Raw genomic sequence first — 21,802 nt, 5'->3', positions numbered from 1 at the left:
GAGCAACACAGAATGATTAAACCTGATCTCCTATATTGAGGCCTGGCATTCCAGTCACCTGACCAAGGAACAAACAATAAAAACAACAATTAATTTCTTTCCACAGAGAGATAATTCAACTTCATATTACAGAAACTTTGTATCTTGGAGGACAGGGGGATCTAACAAAAGTCTACTGTTCTCCATTGGCTTATTCAAGTGAACTACTATTCTTGGCTTATTCACTTGAACTACAATTCTGATAATATAAACAACATTCCCAGATTCTGCTCAGTAAAAACTAACATTTTTCTTTCTTTTCAAAAAAAAATAATTTGAAGGAACAAACTGTCTGCCAGCAAATTTTCATGTTCTGTGACTCAGAAATACCCAAACACCTGCATTTGTAGATCTCCTTCTCTGACCTTCCCATGTAAAATCTTTCACTGGACAGCTTTTTTCCTTCTTCTCATCCAAATGCAGTAAAAAGGTGTCTGTTTTAATCACAGTTCAGTTTCTAAAATCACATCAATAAAAGCAACCAATATGCAGCAGATGAGTAGCAAAGTACCAGCTACTGCTCTGCCTCAGCACTCACCAGAGCAGGTGAAATGTGGAACCTCAGAGCTTCTCCAATGTGGACTTTTAGTCTGTACAAATGTTTGCATATCATCACCTGTCACACACTCACAGGGAAGCTACTTTTAAAAGCTAAACACAACATATGCAACCCCTTTCACCTTATGAGCAGAAAACTCCATTAAAATATGGAGTATTTGTTATAAACTCACTAAGCCTGTTCTGAAAGTTCTGATGTTGTTTTCATGTGAACAATGAACTACAAAGGAAACATTGCTCTTACAGAATCTCTCTGCATGGTGACCACATCCAAAACTAAGCTTACTATCATCAAAACCAATGTCTTTACAGTCACTTTCCTATTGTTACAAGATGCTTTGAGAGCTTTTAAGGAAGAGCATTATTCTTGTAGTGCCCAGGGTTAGAATGCTGCCATCCATCAGGCATGGTCCCATCATTCAGAGCACATACTCTGATCCAAACAGGAGCTTCCCACTGTACATTCAGCTCTGCTCTTTACCAGACATGTTCAGCCTCTTGCCAGTGTTTACATGCAGTGCCAGGCACTAAAGATTTGGCATCCAAGACAATTTCCCACCTAAGAGGCACGTGAGGTATGTGAGGTGTGACATGCTACCTTTGGGCAGGTGATCTCAGTCTGCTGGATCATGATAAGGGCAGATGCAATCAGAGCTCCTTGACGCACGTAGTTCACAGGATCATTTGTCATGGGCTCAAGCAAATTGATTGCTTCCTAAAAGAAATGAAGAAATACAGTCACAGAGTTAATACTACTATTTTTAGAATGCCAGGATTCAATTCTCCAATGGAAGGTTATCGGATTCATGCTATCAGATATACTTTAAAAAATGTTTTGCCTGTTCTTGGCAAATGAAGCAGAAATCTGTATCACTGTAGATTTTAATCTAAAAATTGTGAAGAAAAAGAAAAGAAACACTAAAAACAAGTGATTGACAGATGGAACAAGATCTACCTGCAGAAACAGGGCAACAGCCAAACAACAGGTATAAGCAACAGATGCATTCATCACATTAGCTTCCAAATTCTTGGCCTTACACTTTATTGTTAGAACCTGTAGCATTTAGCATCTTTTAAGTAATCTCTTGTTCAGAGTGTCCTTCTGTCCACACTTAAACTGAGGATGAGCAAATGTAGCTGAGTGCAGAGTGCAAGAGATTTCCAGTTCAGACCACTCTTGGTGTTACTTCCATTAGGTGAGGCTTTTAAAAACAAGTTAATTTTATACAGAACATTGTTTCAAAGAACCACTTCTAGAATAACATCATGCCTTCATTAAGACTGCCTTTGCCATCTGAGCTAAGTTGGAGGCTGTACTTCTTCACCTGAAGGTGACTCATTCACTCTTTGGCAAGCATTCAGTACCATGGATGAAACACCCACTATGACAAAAAGCTGAACTTTCTGATCTCCAAAACTGAATCTATTTGGGCCTTCAAAACCTACTAATAGAAACTCTGGAAGACATGTCTCTGTGTAATCAGATGGTTTAGGTCATCATACAATGAATCTGGAAATAAAACAAGACTCATTCTTGCGACTAAAAGCATTTCCACTTAAATTAACTTGTCAGATGCAGGAGGTTAAAAATAACTAACTCCTTGATTCCACCTTCCACTTGAGAATAAAGCGACCTGGATAAAAATAGGACTCTGAGATCTGCTTTCAAATCTGCATGCTTGAGCTACTAAAGATGGCAGGCAGTGCACGTCAGCATTCTGTGCTTTTGGCAGCACCAGCGACACTCGGGAGCGCTCACGCAAGAGCCACACACCAAATGTTTAATACAGGGAGAGATGAGACAGATAAGCAAGAGATTTATCAAAGACTCAGAAGCATGACATATTGCTTTGTCTGTGCACCTGTTCTGAAACTGCATTTCTGTACCACTACAGATTATTATACACATGTGGGAGAAGCAGAGGGAGGTTATTCCCAAGTTTACTTGCTGCTTGTTCCAATGAGTGCTCACTTCCCTCAGCAGAAGCAGGAATCCTACTATAAATGGTCTGTTACCATCCATGAGAATTAACCCTCACTGATACTTACAAAGTAAGAATACATCAAATGTACTGATTGTTAATGACACTCCTGAAACGACAATATATTTAATTAAATTTCATTGCACTTGGCTTTACTACATGGATCTTCTATGAATCGTGTATCACAGGAAAGATGAAAAGAGCTAGAAGTTAAGCAAAACACCTGCTCTTTTCCTGTCACTGGCACTCCAAGGGCAAAGGAGTATTGATTTTGGAGTACTGAACATACATTTAAAGTTCAGTGGAAACTTGACAGTAAGAAAACTCCAAGAAAAGTTTTGAAGACAAAATTCCAAGAATGTGGCAGTAACGTATAAAAAAATTCGAATTTATCTATTCTGTACAAGCAGGAAAAGAAACTCTATACCCAGAAAAGTTAAAGAATTTAAAGTAGTGCTGTACTCCAGCTGGCTGGTAGTGTACATGTGTGAGAAATCCATCTGCATGTGTGATGTCTGCACACAATGTGTCTGTCATAGGAGGGAGCAGGAACAGTCTTGGCCACAGATGCTTCTTTGTGGCCCTCACCTTGTTTCCAGTGCCTGCACAGCAGATCCCCAAAGCCATGGCAGCCCCATAACGCACGTGGGGATTGTAGCTCTCTGACAGCAAAGAAACCACACTCGGACACTGCTCTGGAGTCCTAGAGAAAGGCAAAAACAGAATATTGTTTATTATCAGTGTTCTTTAGAATACGGTATTGTGCTTTAAAATATGGTTACTTCACTCTGCTCATACCTGAAAATTTCAAATTGTTCTTCCACACTGTATGTTTTTTAATTTCTCAAAACTTAACCAGAGGGGAGGAACAAATGGGCTAAGAGAGCAGATTAATAAACACATTAATAAACTTCCCTATCACTGCAGATAATTACACATAGTTCCCACTACTGAAGCCTTCCTTAGTGCTTATTTTCTGCCTTTAAAAGATCACCCATCAGAATGATGCATCTATTGAGGCTGAAGTCTTTATTTCCAGGAATCATGCCTTTTTGACAGGCTTTCCATGAGCAGAGGTTTACCCTCCACGAGACACACAGTACTAAATTTCCCATCAGCAGACACAAAACTCACCTCCAGCATTCAATCAGCCTTCAAGGCTTGTGGGTCCCAAACTCCCTTTTGCAATCATGGTTTCTGCCAACTCCTCCTCACACCCACCTACTGCTGTAAATCACAGCACAGGAGGAAATGCTGATACAACACACACTTCTAATCAGTTTATGAGCAATGGCTACTGCTGCCTCCTTACAGTGTCATGCTGGGACTGCTGCTGCTTTTAAGAGATCTGAAATGAGTATATATGCTCTGTGCCTCACCAGCTGGGAACCAGTGTCCTGCTGGTCACTACAGCAACAAAACTTCTCGCCCAGTGCTGGAAGATGAAAGAGAGCCTTAATTTCCCACAGCCAGAAGCATATGTTGCTCATGCAAACAGCTTTGTAAATATTGAGTATTTCTGAAATAGTGCAGAACTCATGGGTGTTAATATAATGATTTCCTACCTTCATGGTCATATTTATCCCTGGTTTAATTTTAATGCCACACAAACCACTCCATAATATCAAACACTGCCAGTTTGAGCATACTGAGTCTCATGGCACAATGAACAGAAGAGCAATGCAGGGATGCAGTTGGAAGGTAAAAGCTCATGAAGAAGAAAGATGTAAAACTATAAATTGTAAGTGATTTCATTATATCTGTTTATACAGTGAACATCATCTGGCTCTTCATGCTATCTCACTGTGTCTTACAGCCCAGACTAGCATTTTAATTGTCACATTCACAATCCTATAAGCAGTCTTGCAAGCCATTTACTTCTGCTGTAAACTGATTTCAGACTAAAGTGTACCTAGGAAGAAGGCAAGAGCACCTTAGTTTTAGCTTCCTTTCTTACATTTGCTACACTGAAAGATGGAGGGTGGAGGGTGGCAGCAGTACCTGTCACGACACTCAACAACTCAAGAGGGAGAAAAACCATAGAATATACTCCAGCATGGGTTTTATTTAAATGAATAGCTGAATCACAGAAAATAGTAATGAAAAAAACTTTGAGCAATAATTTAGTTCATTCTCTTCTTTCATTGTGATGGGGGACAGAAAACGTGTTCATATAATGACACACTCATACTTCAGTTATACTCTGCACACATAATCAATTAATTTCTACTCTAGCTGCTCCCATTTCAACACTTTCCCATGGTCTCCTCTGACAACTGGTCCTGAACTCCTCTTTGCACTCCTCTCTCCTACTGCAGCTGACCACAGACAGGCAGCACCACCACACAGGCTCCAGTGGTTACTCGTAAGGACACGGCTCAGCAGTAATGGCAGCGAGCACTCACATCTTCCCCCCACCCACCACTTCTATCTGAGTCTTCTCAAAGCATCCACATGGGGAAAGAATCCCACCTACCAACATCACCTTACAGCCCCCCTGGCCTTCAACAGCAGCAAAAAAAAACAAACCCACAAGAGAGAAGGAAACACCAAGCTGCTGGAAACTGCTGCCTCTAAGATGAAGCCATGATGTTAAGAAAGGGAGAAAAGCTGGGCAACAGAACAATTCTGTCATGCCCTATGAGTGAAGACAACAAACTAAAAGACACATTAAAAAATACCTATCAGTCTCTTGCTCAAATAACAGCTTAGACAATGTTTTTTTTTAAATGAGCTGATGTGGAGACCAGGAGACACATATCCTATAATAAATGAGGCCAAGCATTCAGCTGCACAGAAGACTTCAGCTCTTGCACAAAGACCCTTAACACCTTTGTGTTTGCCTTACTTCAGACAATGTTAAACAGGCAGATTGTGAGCCAAAGAAGAGAAAAACACTTTCTGGCAAAGATGTGATTATGCACTCTGAGGCATTAATCATTAAATTCCTGTTCAGAAAACTGGATTTTATAGAATCACTAACTTGGACACATATTTGTGTCTGCAGGCTCAGAAGTTCTAACACAGTTTTTATTATAAAATCAGGATTAATGTACACTAATTGTTTTTTGAATTCTTGGCCAGACTTAATTTATTTGTGCTGATTATTTGAAACACTTTTATCTCAAATCTATCCATAAAACGGTCAAACACTTTGACAGGAGGCCTTCCATAAATCCACTCTGGGAGTTGCAGCAATTTAATGGGTCCCACCACTTTCCTCAGTTTTCTCAAAACCTTAATCTTCAAAAAATGTCTTCTCACTTAAGAGAGATCTAGAAGGCAGATCAAAAAGTGAGAAAGAGTCTTGCAAAAGTGTGTATTGGAGGAGCAGGACCTCAGTGCACAAGAGCATTGTTGACATCAATGCTTAAGCAGTAACATTTGTTTACTCCTTTAGGGCTGAGATGTTTGTAATTACAAAGTCCTACACAGTGCTGCCGAAGGTCAGCCCATATAAACCCTCACCCACACTCCATAAAATTTATAAAACCCAAAACAATTATGTCAAGTGATCAAAAGAAAAGTTTAAAAGCCCTCATAAGCAGTTCCAGGCTGCAACTGTGCTCCCATGGGTATTACTTCCATCTGGTAATCCAGTTGGGGACTGTGTTTAACACATGGCCATGCTCTCCCTCCCCTGGCCCTTCACTGGGAGCACACACTGGTGGGAGATGGACAGAAATAATGAAGAGTGTGAGAAATCTTAATAACGCTCCTAAAAAAGAGAAATGGTTTGTCACAACTCACACTCAGCAACTCGCTACTCCTACTCAGTCCTAATGCAGATATCTGTCATTACTGCAAGTTAAACACAGAAAATAACATTACATGAAATACCAGAATAACATTTGGAGATTCAGTGGGTGGACATTTTATCTCCAGACACAAATTTTTTCTCTCCTCTTTAAAGTCACAGTAAAAACTCTAGGCCTGGAGTAGATTTAATATATTTTGAGGACAGAAGCAATGTACTGTAGTCCTCTAGCATGACCTTCCCATAACATAGTCCAGTAATTTCATCTTAAAATTCCTACATTAAAGCCTAAGGCATGTCTCAAAACTGGACTGTGTATCTTAAAAAGATAGGCAATGTCTATTTTTGAAAACCAAATTATCTTTAATGCACTGGTTCCTTCCTTTTTTCCTAACACTGGTTTTACTCAAGCAGTGTGCTTTTGCAATTACATTTTACTACAACAGCAAAATGATGACAAAAAAATGGCCCAATTATTTCCTTCATTTTATCTGAAAATTGCTCAGCTGCTCCTACATAAGCCACAGACGTCAGTGAACCCAGACCTGTACACAAAAAAACTCAACATCATAACTAGCTTCAACTTTGTTCTGTTACTAGGAAACTAAATGAATAAAGAAGCCAAAAATCTCAAGAAGTTTCTTCCATGGAACTTCAACAGTGCAGTAAGCTACAGTGTTGTTTCCATCCTACATCAGGATCAGTTTTACTGTTGTGATAAATGGGCTGCAGATGAAGGACTTCCTCCAAGATCCAGCTTGGTTTGTTTCAGAAGTCAAACAAAATCATAAAGAAAAATAAAGATGCACCAAGACAGCAATAAGAGATTCTCAGCAAAACCTAACAGCTGGCTTTTTATTAGTTTTACTCACCAACTGGTTGCTCTTAAAACCTCTGCATGAAACAAATACCTTACACTATGGATTTTGAATCTTCCCAGAAACTAGAACCAGTGAAAACAAGAGGAGCTGCCTGACTCCAGCCCAACTGCCTTAGCCTCAATTCTGAACTCCTTTCTGGGGCTGTTATTTCTTACGTATATAAAAGGATATATATATATATATAAATAAATGTCATATTCTTTCCATAAAAAGCTGAAACTTTGGTTTCTCAGAAATTCTAGGCTACTTACAAGCTAAGATAATTTTGAATTCTTCATTACTTCCAAAGAGGGATGAAAGAAAACTTTTCTTAAACCTCCAGTGCAAAAATCAACAGAATGAAAACCAGGATATTGATTGTTTAGACAGACTAATATGAAAAAAAACGGCCCAGGTCAGCTGGACACAGAAGGTGGTCAGATTCCTTTTGGTGTTGACCTAAACTGGTTTTTTCTGAAAGTCTTCACAATTGCAACATCTGCAGATATTGCAGTTCTCACTAGGCTTTGCCTTCAAGAGCCATATTGGGCTACTGAAAGTTGAGGATCACAGTGAGCTACACTGGCTCTTAACAATCCACTGTAATCTTTTTTCCCCAGGAGGCAACAAGATAAACTAAAAGCTCAGACTGCCATAACTTGGAGCACATTCCACTTCAAGTGTCTTAGATCACAGACCTGTTAAAACCCCATCCTTTGAGTAGCTTGTCTCCAATCCTGTAAGCTGCACATCTTCAAGGTTAATGCATCACTGCCACTTTTCTTTATATTTCAGCAATTTTTAAACATGAAATTATATATATATATAAGTATATGGTAGCATCAGTAAGTAAAGATACAGAATACTGAAAAAATCCATCACATTGGTCTCATGATTGAGACTAAAGCTGGAAGCATCTGAAGCATCACTAACATGCACTTACATTTTAGTCTAAATATTTAAGGACTATACAACTCATTGAAAAATGAAACATCAGAGAATTGAAGAGCAATGTCAAATATATCTTCTAAATTCCTCATTAAGTGTCCTCAGTCATATTTCAAAGGATTCTAAATATTTATAACTTTTTTAAACTATTGGGCATGAGTTAATCATTTTATACAGAACTATTTCCACAAGTTGTTTTAGTGGTGTAATGGCAATTATAAAAAAAAAAAAAAAAGCTTAAGAGAAGTTTCATTTCATCCATGAATGAGTTAACAAAGTAGAAATGCAGATATTAACTGCACAGTTTGAGGTCATTTCTGAAGGAGGGGATGTGCAACAGAAAGGGAAATATATAGAAAACAGAAAACTTGCAGAGAAAAAAATGCAACAAACTGCTATATTCAGTGTAGACTAAACATTCAGTCTCTCTCTCTGGACAAAAATGATCCCAGCTATTCCCAAACCAGGAATTTCCTGCAACTATCTCATGTACAGCACAACAAGTGAACTTGAATGATATGTACTGACTGAACAGCACTCACCAGAGACAGCTCATATCTGATGGGGACATGGCTCTATAAAATCACACTGGCAGCTTGAAAACAGAAGTAACAGCAAGGGATGGGAAATAAAAATAATATCTATTTATGGTTCAAATATTCAGTTTACAGTGGACCAGGAGTGGGGTCTAGCAAGTTTACCATCATTAACACATCTGGATATGGGGCAGGACAGTGGCCTGCACAAAAAGCCTGGCCAGAGGACACAGGGAAGAACCTGCTGCATGTCTGTGACAGAGATAGAACAGGATGTGTTTCTCAACTGATTCAAACCTGGTAAAGTTCAGAAAGCATCATAAAGGGCAGGTATGTTTTTTATCTCTCTGAAATTAAACAATGCACCAAAGAGGTAAAAATGCTTGCAAGCCAATCTACCACTAAACTTGTATCATCTTCCGCAAGTTCCTAAGATAATTGGTTTTATCTGTATTTTAAGAATAATTTCCTTTTCAATTAGATATAAATGTATTCATTAGCTTTCATCAGAACAATCTGCAGTAAAAACTTCAAGTACAGCTAGATTAATGTCAGGATATCCTTCAAGATTTTTAAAATATAAACCAGAACTTGATCAGACGTAGTGGAGCTTAAGAAAAACTGAATCCAAATGCCCATTAGCCAAATAAGGTATTGTCCTGTCTCAATTTCCACTTTTTATATGTTTTTATGTGCTCTGCTCTCTCAGTACTGTCAGTGGTGACAATAGGGAGGTGGCCAGATAAGGAAACAGTATTACCATAGCTGGATGAATCTTTATTATTGTAATATAAACTTTTCAGATGAATAAAGAAATCAGCTCTCAAATGTAAATGAATACAGCATGGAATTTGATTGATAGTTTCCTTTAAACAGGAAAAGTAAGGAACAAGTAAAAGCTACTGAAAATTCTGTTGTATGATCTGAATATATTAAGTATTTATGTTAATTTCTGACAGCAGTCTTCTCTCTTTGGCCCCACATTACCTGCATTCCAGAAACAATTTTTTTTTCTTTTTAAAAGAAATATGAACTGATGCGCAGTTCACTGAGGACCTGATTTCCAGCTCAAGGCTGGTAAGCACTAGCAATTCATGGAATGTAATGGCTGGTGTCATACAGAGGGTCAAACCATGATCTCATGGTCTCTTCTGGCCTTAGTCAAGGACTTATTACCCAATTTTGCAGCTAATGTCCTTGGAAGTGAACTCTATTTCCATTTTAATGCAGAACTATAAGATGACACTGAGGCTATACACACATCTGACTGAAAGTTGGAAGGTAACAAAAGAGAACACTCAGGATAATAAAAACCAGCTGCAGGAGGAAAGTTTTAAAGTAACAGTGCACACACTTAAAGTAACTGTGCTAGACAATAGTTTTATAAAGTTAGGCAAGGAAAAACCTGGAGTGTTTACAGGGCTGCAGAACTTTTTAGGGTTAACTGTGTTTCCATCCAGAAAGCAAGTGAGCAAGAGAGCCCAGAGAGCGAGCAGCAGACAGACAGACAGACACGCTGCGGTGCACAGAGACAGAATGCTGCAGTGTGAAGGGTCATTTCCAGGACCTGCACATGCTGATCCAGCTCCAGCGAGCACACACTGTAGTGCTGGAGCAGTGCATCAATTAACCCTCTCTGTCTCATTTCCAGCCAAACCCCCCACTCACTCCCCTCCCTGCTTTCCAAACACTGGAGCTGGATACACTGGAAGGAGTCACTCAAGGAACAAGGGCAGCAGCAAACTGTGAGCTTTACTTGTGAGCAAAGAGAGAACTGCACACAGACTCTGCTGATCATCTCAGCAGAATCAGCAAAGAATGGAAGTTAAAGGACAGCAAAAGTGAACACAACCTTATTTCTATCCTTTTTTACATGAGGTAAGAATTATTATTCTCCTCCATTTCAGAGTTGGAGAAAATACCTGGATGAAAAGAAATATAGTTTTCCCAAAATAGAAATTCTTAATCTTCGTGATAGAAGAAATGTGCTAAAAAAAAAGGCACACAAAGAGACAAGCTTCAGAAATATTATAGAAGCCAAAAGCAAATTAACCACTTGTTTTCCAGAAAGTACTGAAAAATCTCAACTTCCACCATATGATGAAAAAGAAAATTACAAAGAATCTTCCTGGATGCAAAGTGAATTCTACTAAAATGCAAGAGAAAGAGGTAAGGCTTTCTTCACCTGAAAACTGCAACACATCAAATCTTCTCAGTAACTGAGCATTTGTTCGGCTTAATGTGGGGACAGCAGTTTGAGTCTCTGCTTGAAGGGGGAAATGCAAGCCTTAATTCTTTAGCAGAGTTGACAGAGATAGAGAAAAACAGGAGAGAACGGGCTGTGCTTAATAAAAGCCTTGCTCAGATTACAAAAACAAGCATTTTACTCACCCCGACCCCTTCAAGTAAGGAGTAAATTTAGATGTCTCAGTTCGATAAATCTCTATGGTCCCCTTGAGACTGTCAGCAGTGTTTTATTGTCTGCAGCTTCCTGACCCTCACCTGATAAATTAGGAAGTGCTGAGATTAAAACGGAAACCTCATACATAATTTCTGAAGATATTTTTGGGGTTACCCTCTGAGGAGAAATAGGATTCTTAATAAGGGGAAATATGGGAACTGCTGTCTGCCTACGCACATGCTGCTGGAGACGAGACACTCGGGAGAGGAGGAGTTGCACATACACAACTCGAGCATCTGCCTCTGCATCAGTTTGTACTCAGAAGGCGCAAATCTACATAGACTGCACCTAAAGGGAATTGTTTTGCACTCAGATTCATCTATCACTTTTTACTGCTGCAGAAAAAAAAAAAAGAGGAAGCTAATGCACTGCTTATTTTTGACAGCTACTGATTTTTTCCTTTTAATCTTCTGAAATCTGAACATCGCTATAAAGGGGAGACCAGAGCCCTGAACCCCACCAACCAGAGATGGACACAAGACAGGACTTGCATTTTTAAAATTTTTTCGCGCCCAGCAAGGCAAAGAATAAAAAGATTGGATACCAGCTCGGACATGGTTACAATATCTCAAAATAGCAGATGACCAGTTCACTATACTGACCATGCTGGCCTATCTTCAGGAGCATCCTGGACCAGAGAGGAGCAGAGAACTCTTACACCGTACACAACTCCTGCGCCAAACAGAGCCCCTGAAGACATTCGTCTGCACACAAAAATGTCCCATCCTTTACACTCCCTGAACGGACCTGGAGCTGGCAATGGATCTCTGTCGCCTCTCTCAGTAACAGGAGCACCCAAGCAGGACTACCCAAGTGAGGAACAAGGAAACAAAGTGCACTGGGCAGCACTGCTGATCCTCCTGCTGATAATCCCCACCATTGGGGGGAACATACTTGTCATTCTGGCAGTGTCCCTGGAGAAGAAGTTGCAATATGCTACCAACTACTTTCTGACATCCTTGGCGGTGGCAGATTTGCTCGTGGGTCTGTTTGTGATGCCAATTGCTCTTCTCATGATATTATTTGGTAAGTGCAGTGTGTTTGTTTTATCAGGTTTGCATATGGGGTACAATTTTGGGAGGTCTAATTTAAACAGAAAAGTTGTTTGCTTTCCAGCATTACAATTTTAAAAATCACTTGGATGAGGGATGCTAAATCTTCTCTTCCTCTCACCTTAATACAGCCTAATGTCTTTATGGGAAGTACAACTATGTGGATATTCCTTCCTATGAAACAAACCATTCAAAAATCATCCAAGACTTAAAAATATTCAAATACGAGCTGAAGCACAGGGAATTTGTACAGTGTAATATAATTTTTAACAACATTAGCACAATGCTGGTATTTGTTATATTATATTACACTAATTGCAGACAGTATTCTCTTAAAAAACTTGAAATCAAGGCTAGGTATCTGTTTAGTACAGTGAACAGGTTTTGAACTGTGTATGAGTAATGCATCTGATTTTACTTGAGTATTGACTCCATGAGCAGTCATATATTTACATGGTCAGTCAGAGTCGGTCCCTGCCACTATCAGTGACGACAAACTTTATCAGCACTGCTTTCACAGAAACTGATTTCCTCCCACCCTGGGGAAATCCACAGGTTCATAAGACATTACAAGTAAATCATCTGTCAAGCCAAGGAAGCCTCAATCCATGTATCTAATGTTTGAGATACGTATTTGTCATTTAGTCTGCTTCGTATGAAATAAAATAGGCCTTTTTCACATGAACAAACATTGGATGTGACATTTTCTTTCTCATTAGTCCTTACAGAACAAGCATGATTTTTCCACAGCCCCTCACACACAGCTTTATTTCAGATACTGCTTCTGACAACTAATTAGAGACAACTCCATGGGAAAGTCTCTCTTTTTAACTGCTAAAATTTCTTTAAGAATACATTTTAATTTGTTTCTTTTCATATCATAAATGGAAAAAAAATCAGTGAGACAGGTTTTTCAAGAAACTTAATGATTTATAGAATTTACCTTTAAGGTACACTGGGTCCTAAGAAAGGCTGCAGGAGTTCATTTTTCCTAGACTAGACTCTAAGAGTTGCCTAAGCAACAGGCAAACACAATCAAACTATATTTCAGAAAGGCCATCAGTAGTTTCTGTACAGAAAACTGGTATCACTTTATTAACAAATGTGTTTATTCATTCATTAAATGCTTTGAGAATTTCTGTGTGTTACGGACTTCTTTTCCCTAAACAGAATTGTGAACAGGAGGTCAGAATTCAGCACTGAGATCATAGAATAGGGATTTTTTTTTTCCCAAAGTAATAGTTTCTAAAAAGAAAATGGAATGTACATAACAGAGACAGTGATTTCTAACTCAAAAAAAAATCAGTCACTTATAGAAAACACGAATGTGCATATGAGTGGGAGGCAAGCAGCAGATATGCATTTCCATACTTACACATGGATGCTGTAACTGCTTAGTGCCTGCCACAGGTCTCATCACTAACAACAATAAAGCTACTAGCCATAAAAAGTTCTAGTATTTACTAGCAATCAATATAAAGGGAAGACAAATCCCAGATTTTGTGGAGTAGGTTTTTGGTAGTGGCGGAGTTTTCTCGTTTTGGATTTTATTATTATTTTCATTCTGCTAGACTAACAAATCTTTCCTTTGTAACTTCATAAGGACTCTATTGATCCTTAATCTCAATTAATCCACTGCTAAACCCTGGTTACAACAGTTTAAAGCATGCTAGGAATCTTAATTCAAAAGTCAAACAAAAATGTCTTTCATGGTGCAGGAAATTTACCAGAAAGTAGTAAAATCAATTATAATTAATTAAGACCACAACCCGCCTTCCACACAACAGTGGTTAAAACTGAAATTTCTTGCACACAAGTCTCTCTTTGGCAGCCAACCAGAAAAACTGCTTCTCCTCTTCACCAACTGGGAGAAGATGCTGAGGTGTTTATAGAAGTTCAAAGCATGAGCAAAACATGAGGAGTTACTGGAATGAAGACAGAACTGGCATTAAATACATAACAAGTTTAAATCTTGAAGCTACATTAGCCAGACAACTACGTGAACAAAGAAGTCATTGACAGCCAGACAGCAAACTAAATCCAGCCTCCTGGCACCTCCACACAGGAATGTTTCCATAATAATGAAAGTGCTGGGTGCAGCTTCTAGATACAGAGTACAAATATTATGCTTCCGATTTGGGATTGATATCTAATTATGCGGAGAAGATTTGAAGGAAAAGGTGTGAACAGAAGTGCAGTCACATTAAGATCCTGACTGTACAAACTAATGTGTCACAGGGTGTTCAAAATCAAAATCTGCTACAGGCATTGGCTCCACACCCTGACAGAACATTCACAAGAAAATCTTCAGAAATGGACTGTATCTATAATAAAGAGCTGCCCCTTTTAAAAATAAGTAAATAAATGAATCTGTAAACTCACTTGCAGGTGTAATGCCATGAGCAGTACTTTGTTTATTCTCAGCAGAACAACCAAAATGTACTCTGGTACAAGCATACACAACAATTTTAATTTTGGAATGTGAGTGTCAGAACACAAACATTTCATAGCTTTTATAGCTTGCTAAATATTTCTCATTTCTTAAAAAAAAAAAAAAAGAGGGCCCACTAGGAGATAACTGCATTCTCTAAAATCTAGCTTTCAAAACAGTTACCCAAATTTCTAACACTCAGAACTACTGAAATTCACTGAATAGTGAAATTGGCAAACAAACTTGAGAGATTCTCCCATTTGCAAGGCCTGCAGCAGGAAGAAGTCTGGTGTCCACTGCTTGGTGGCCAATGGGCTACTTGAAGACAACACATGTACCATTTTTTAAAATACAGTCTCTCCTCCTAATAATCATCCACTTAAAATCAGAAAGCAATGTTCATTATCCTAGGTTGCAAACCATTATTTTAATCAATCATATGCAACTAGTCCTAATCTTCCCCCATTACTGATGATAACCACAACAATATTTTCCCTTTTTGTTTGCGCAAACTGCCAGAGAAAACTTTAATCGGGGACTACTCTCCACAATCTCAAATCTAAAGATATCAAGGGTTTATCAGAAAGTAAGCCTAATTGAAAAAACCACTTTGATTAAAAAACCTAGAGAACAGCCTGGAGACATCAGGCCTTGGCAGCCCACGGAGCCAAGCACACGAGGGTGAGCACCGCACATGCAGCTGCAGACACACACACCAGGGTGAGGCTTAGGCTTAAAGGAGATGGTGACTGAAAATATTTCCATTTCCATCTCAGCAAAAGCATCATTATATAACAACAAGAAGGCCCTTTACAGGTAACATATTTCTGCAGCCCTTAGAACAGAAGAATAAATGGTTTCCAAGTCTATTTAAAGACTTCTCTCAATCATACTTATACATGTACACAAGCTGTGCTTTCTCTTAAGCTTTCTGAAAATATTTTGGCTTAAAGCAAGAGCAGCTCTTCTATACTGTACTTTGTTTTAAGGATTACACATTTCTAAGGTATTTCCTATAAATAAAGCTTTTCTTAAATAAAGATTAATCAAAGGCAGACAGTTGCAGTAAAAGTTCATTTTACTACTCTAAAGGTGCAAGACAAATTTTAAAGCATGTATTTGGTCTTATTTTGACTCAAAATATGCAAAATCTTCAGCAGCAGCACTGCTGCAGTGCTGGGAGGATCTGAGGCAAGGTTTGTAGGTAGAAGGAATTTCTTTTTAACTTATACTACCTGACAGCTGGAGAAACCAGACAAATTTTCAGGCAGGCATCTTTGTCAGGTAACTGAGGCATTAAAAAAAATTAAAAAATCCAATCCCTATTAGCTCCCAGGAAAAATGGGAGTGAAGAATCTCTACCCTGTAAATGCTCTGGTCTGCTTCCACAATGTAGACTTAGAGTAGGAGAATCAGAACAGTTCAAACTGAGCATGACCTGCTAATGGCTTTGTAACACTACTTGGCAGGACATACTCATTTTACATTCTGAATTATAAAGCAGGACAGCAACAAAGCAGGTCACCATCACGTTCAAGAGTCAGAGATGCTTTCTGAGCCATGAAAGGAAATTGATATTCCATTATTTCCCTAATCCTAAATGAACAGAATAACAGTGATAGACAGCACCACCATCATCAGAAAAGCACAAGAACTCAGCCCAGAGCATTGCCTCAAACAACGGACACAGCTTCTAGCTTCGATTTGTAGGTGTAACCTACAAATCAAAGTAACTTACAGCAAAATACACCATAGAATAAATCCTAGATAACTGTGTGACTCTTCTGGACTTTAAAGTATCAGTTTTGTGATATTTGTTTCATTTAAATAATAACCATAATCCTCAGTTCTTATCAGTTATGGCATTTAAAGTTTACTTTGATTTTGTTGGACAAGACCCAGCATCCCGTACACACAAATACAGCAGAAGATAATGTCTAATCATGAATGTGATAACCTACTGCCTTCTGCACCCTGTACAAAAATAGACAAAAATAAAGAAAATTGAAAGCTTTCTCTGTTCAGTTGCACTTGTCAACTCACAAAAGCTCTTAAAAGTCAAATGTACAAGATTGCTTTGTATCAGACCAGTGTTTAAATGTATCTTTATTTCAAAGAAGCAAAAAGGCCTTTTGTTGCAAAGTATTTTCTTCCACAAACAGTAAATTAACTAAAAAAGGAAAGACTTCTTAACACTGGGATTCTCCAGACCTCAAAGCAGTTATAATCCAGGGAATGGCATGCGAGTACTATCCAAAAGAAGCATTAGCTGTTCACTTGAAATCCAGCTGTGTTATCTGCCATCCTTCAAGTTGTAGAATACACTTTCTGTTGTTCATGTTTTACCTGAACTAATCCTTCATTACTAAGTCAAAAGAAGCTGTCAGTTTTCTGGAGTGAGCAAAAACATTTCAAGCCCATCAAATCAGTTACTTCTTTTAACTGTTTTTTTTTAATTGCAGCTGGCTACATAAGCCACAATACATTTTGTTTTTTCTTTTTAAAGGAAATCTGTTTCAGAAATGCATGGTGCCTTACTGCCAGCTAAAAGTCTAGGCATGAAAACTAAAGATGAATAAACAGTAAATCAGTAGATACTGAAATGTTCTGGTTAATAAATTGAAAGCAAACTGCCTCTTCCCCTTCTGCCTCACTGCCTATGTCATCCTCACCTGGAGTCCTCTGCTTTGGGGACGGCTGAGGTTCAGTTCAGGGCTCCATCCATTCATTCTCTTTGTTTAACACAGAAGGTTTCCCACCATAGGTAAGAGGGCAGACAAGTACTTGCTATGTTTGTCTTCATAAAATTTTCCATCCACTGGAGTTTATAATTCAAGTCAAAGCAGCACTGTTATCATCTTCATCTACCAGTCACGTTACGAAAAAATGTTTTAAATCTCAAATGACTGCAATGTTACTACACTGATAAGACTGAACATTACAAAAGTCCAGCTCATTTTGTGTTCTCAGCACACAGGTCTATTTATGCTGACCAAGGAAATTAAAGCCAATCTGATTTATTAGAAACGCAATTTTCCCCCCCACTCGTCATTCAACAAAGAACTGATTTCCCTGGCAATACTAATAATGTACTTACTGATTGAGTACAGCAGAATTTTCCAAGGGAGGAAAATATATTTAATATATCAACTTCTACCATGAGAAACAGCTGAAAATAGCCATTTAACCGTAGGCTCACAAGAACCAGTCATGGTCCATTTTTAATAAACTTTTTAATCCAGAGTCCTTGCCACAAAAGGACAAAAAGACAGGGAAAGGTTTATAGCACAGAGGTAGCCTGATGAATATGATGGCAACAACCATACCAGTTAGGAGCTAATTACAATGTAAGACAGAACCCATCTGAGGCAGTGACAAAGCTCAGTTCCTGAAGTACTATGAACTTTTCAAACATACTGATGCCACAGGAAAATGACACACTGAAAGTTCTCAAAAAGCTTAGATTCTAATGAGTTTTTTGTTCTCTTTCAGACAATACCTGGCCTTTACCAACTGCCTTGTGTCCTATCTGGCTGTTCCTTGATGTCCTCTTTTCCACAGCTTCCATCATGCACCTCTGTGCCATCTCCCTGGACCGCTACATTGCCATAAAAAAGCCAATCCAGGCCAGCCAGTACAATTCATGGGCTACAACAATCATCAAAATCATCGTGGTTTGGCTCATTTCAATAGGTATGTGGGACCTGGAGACTGGAAAAGGAACACAGAAGCTTTTCATGTCCAAAACAATAGGTGAAATGTGGAGAAAATGGAAAATTTGGCCAAGTGCTATTGATTGGAGGACCATAACACTCAGGCTGGTTAAAGTCCACCTCTTGGATCATACATAGCTACATCATAAAAATTTGCCTGAACCACTGCTCCTTATTAGGCTCACCAGAAAGGCCAAGGACTGAGTCAGAGTATTAATCATCACTCCTCTTCATGGTCCTGAAAGCTCAAAAATCAGAAAACAATATCTGCATGCACAGTATTAGTATGCAGATAGTGCATGCACATGTCTCCTGGGAAAGCAAGATTTCATGCTCCCATGGTGCTATATTTTGTCCCAAACACAACTTTAAGCCTTGAACAGATGTTGGTAAAATTCTGCATAAAGGAAGTACAAAAGGGTTAATTATTTATAGCAAAGATATGAATCAGTGGCTGACAACATCCAGGCTAACACTGAAGGCTGAGACAGCATATAGAAAGGCTAATGTCTAACAAAAAAACCCCAAACAATCAAAACAACAAACCCTGAACAGTTTAAATGAAGAAGTTTATACCAACATACAAACTTCTATGATATCAGTGTCTCTGTGATGTGCACGTAGCATGTCATCTGTCTTTAATGCCTAAAAAATGAATCTGTTAAATGAGCTAAGGAAGTGAAAACATTTAATTCAAATAATTTAATACATGCTCCAGACAGCCTTAGTGCTGTATGCTCTGTGTGCAAGACCAAACAAAATTATTCTGGATTATTAAGGCCAGTGATGCATAGGAGAATGGGTACAGCCACCTTCTTGGCTAAGGCAAACTCCAAATTTCTGAGTTGAAAAAAATTCTGGAAGAGCTGTGATGATAGGAGAAAAGATGCTATCTCTACTCTATCACCAACCCAACCCCCTCCACCCCAAAAAAAACTTAGCATGACAAGACACTCACAAGTTGACCTTTTAATGTGTGATTTATTGCCATTAAACAGCACTGTACTTTTCAATTTCTTTTTATCTAACATAAAACTAGTCTGCAGTTGAGCTAGGTTCTCCAAATCAAAGGTTAATTTGGTTCAATCTTTATTTTAAATGCTTTCTGTATCTGAATGTGTGCTCCTAATTAGAAAAGGGATCAAGTTGCTGAAGGGAAACCCATTTTGCTCTTGCTGCTTTAAACCAACTTCAGTAAGCCTAGTAGCAGAGGAATACAGTAAATCCCTATATCTCATTAAGTGGTATCAGAAAACTGCACAAATCACCTTCACCAGACAGCAAGGAACCTGTTGTTTTTGTTGTAATGTCAGACTGCTGGCAAATGAAGTGCTGACTGTAATTTAGTGGTTATAAAAAATTCATTTAAAAGACAAGACTGTTAACATTTTTTTAAACCAGTGGTGAATTACAGAGCTAGCCAGACTCATTTAAACACTCCTAAATATGCAGGAGACTTTAAACAACAAATCCATCTCAAACACACACTGCATAATTCTGGCAACTATTTAGCTACTTGTATATATGAAAGAGTCGAGCAGGGTGAAAAAAATCAGCTGTCTGTGTCCAGTCACTTGATGTGGTTAACAGAAGAGGGAAAGACAAGATTTATGTATTTACAAAATTGCCCTTCAAAGAGTGCAAAGGTTACTCTGGGGAAGAGAAAAAAAAAGGGGGAGATGGCATTAGGGAAACATATTTCACTAGAGGAAAAGCCATACTAATTCTAATAACCAGAGTCAAAGCAATTCATGTGTTTTACACTTGAAAAGTTGGCAACTTCATACTGCTTCCTCAATCTCTACGAGTTAGGCCCAATCTCCTTAGAAAGGGCACTCTGTTAAAGCTCAGCCTGCCAAGTCTTACAAAGTACTGTTTGCCCAATTACCCACGTGATGCTCTCCACACTTCATGTTGTGTTCCCGTGCCTGCTCCAGAGCTCAGGAATTACCTTTCTTTAGAAAGCCCGAGGCTTCAGACTCAGTGAAGCGATTGTAAGCGATTACCCTCTGCTGAAGCACTTGTTTGTTCTCCTACAGGCATTGCAATTCCTGTCCCTATCAGGGGCATTGAGGATGGAAATGGCAACTCTACAAACATCACGTGTTTCCTGACGCCTGATCGTTTTCATGACTTCATTCTGTACGGATCAGTGGCTTCCTTCTTCATTCCCCTCGCTATCATGATCGTCACTTATTTGCTGACGATCCGAGTGCTGCGCAAAAAGGCCTATTTGATCAACAAGCCGCCTCAGCGCTTCACCTGGTCAGCAGTGTCCACAGTCTTTCAGCGTGACACAACACCTGCCTCCTCACCAGAAAAGGTGGCCATGCTAAACGGCTCCAGAAAGGACCAGACTTTGCCCAGTGACATGCCTATCAGCAGGACATCCACCATTGGGAGGAAGTCCATGCAAACGATAACCAATGAACAAAGGGCGTCAAAAGTTCTGGGGATTGTGTTTTTTCTTTTCTTGCTGATGTGGTGCCCATTCTTCATAACAAACATCAGCTCTGTTCTGTGCAACTCCTGCAACCAGGAGGTTTTTCAAAAGCTTTTGGAGATATTTGTTTGGATAGGGTATGTATCCTCAGGAGTGAACCCTCTTGTATATACACTCTTCAACAAAACATTTAGGGAGGCTTTCAGCAGGTACATCACTTGCAACTATCGGACCACAAAGCCTATCAAGGCCCTTCGGCAGCGCTCCAGCAGGATCTCTTTCAGAAGCTCTGTAGCAGAAAATTCCAAGCTGTTTGTCATGAATGGGATGAGAAATGGGATTAACCCCATTATGTACCAGAGCCCAATGAGGCTGAGGAGCTCACCCATCCAAGCATCATCGGCCATTCTGCTGGATACGTTGCTGCTCACCGAGAATGAGGTTGATAAAACAGAAGAACAAGTCAGCTATGTATAGTGGAATGGCAGCCATGTCCCTACAGCATTACTGTATGTATCATTCTAGATAACTGCACTGTAAGAGGGTATAAATACTATTGTTTTCTGTTATTTATGCAAGCAATATCTTATAAATTTATATTAATTCCCCTCCTCCAAAGTCTCCTCTACTTTAACCCCAACCCCATGGTGGCAACCACAACTTCATTCCATGGCAAATGACTCATGCAGAACTGTAGCCTAAGGAAGAGGGAAATAAATAAAAGCTAAATCAGTTTAAGTATCTGACTTCAGTTCTCATCACCTTCAGTCTCTTCAAAGTACATCTTTATAAGAAAACCATTTCTGTACAAACACTACACTAAGATTTGCTCTGGCAAGACAAAACTTTGTAGGTTGATGCTCTAACATGGAAGCAGCAGAGGGATACAAGCTCACTGGTTTCAATTTAAATGTCTGCAAACAGAGCAGCACACAAGCTCACTGCACTCCCTCCTACAGACACATTCCTCTGCTGAGACTGAGTATCCACATAGGAACTTTCCTTGCTCTCTAAGGGTGTGT

General features: G+C 39.1%; 2 protein-coding genes across 2 annotated transcripts in view; one reads left to right on the top strand and one right to left on the bottom strand.

Annotated features, from left to right (window-relative positions):
• PSMD1 (proteasome 26S subunit, non-ATPase 1) overlaps positions 1–21,802 on the bottom strand; it is a 64,893-nt gene that overhangs the window by 18,563 nt on the left and 24,528 nt on the right. The window contains exons 17-18 of the mRNA XM_064721271.1: positions 3,168–3,282; positions 1,196–1,312 (exon numbers count right to left, since the gene is read on the bottom strand). Of these exons, the coding sequence (XP_064577341.1) occupies positions 1,196–1,312; positions 3,168–3,282 (232 nt within the window). The remainder of the gene's footprint in view (positions 1–1,195; positions 1,313–3,167; positions 3,283–21,802) is intronic.
• On the top strand, positions 11,363–21,518 carry HTR2B (5-hydroxytryptamine receptor 2B). Its single transcript, XM_064721053.1, has 3 exons — positions 11,363–12,167; positions 18,117–18,317; positions 20,377–21,518. Exons 1-3 carry the CDS (start codon positions 11,858–11,860, stop codon positions 21,255–21,257), a joined length of 1,392 nt encoding a protein of 463 aa, XP_064577123.1. The 5' UTR covers positions 11,363–11,857; the 3' UTR covers positions 21,258–21,518.

Source organism: Zonotrichia leucophrys, chromosome 9, assembly GCF_028769735.1.
Source record: "Zonotrichia leucophrys gambelii isolate GWCS_2022_RI chromosome 9, RI_Zleu_2.0, whole genome shotgun sequence".
Taxonomy (NCBI): Eukaryota; Metazoa; Chordata; class Aves; order Passeriformes; family Passerellidae; genus Zonotrichia; species Zonotrichia leucophrys.
Note: the sequence above shows the minus strand (reverse complement) of the source record. Positions and strands in the feature narration are given on the sequence as shown.

Excerpts from the sequence above, each read along its gene's own strand:
- HTR2B (XM_064721053.1), top strand. The coding sequence starts at position 11,858 with ATGTCCCATCCTTTACACTCCCTGAACGGACCTGGAGCTGGCAATGGA. Across the intron at positions 12,168-18,116 it reads TCTTCTCATGATATTATTTG|ACAATACCTGGCCTTTACCA; the intron begins GTAAGTGCAGTG and ends GTTCTCTTTCAG. Across the intron at positions 18,318-20,376 it reads GGTTTGGCTCATTTCAATAG|GCATTGCAATTCCTGTCCCT; the intron begins GTATGTGGGACC and ends GTTCTCCTACAG.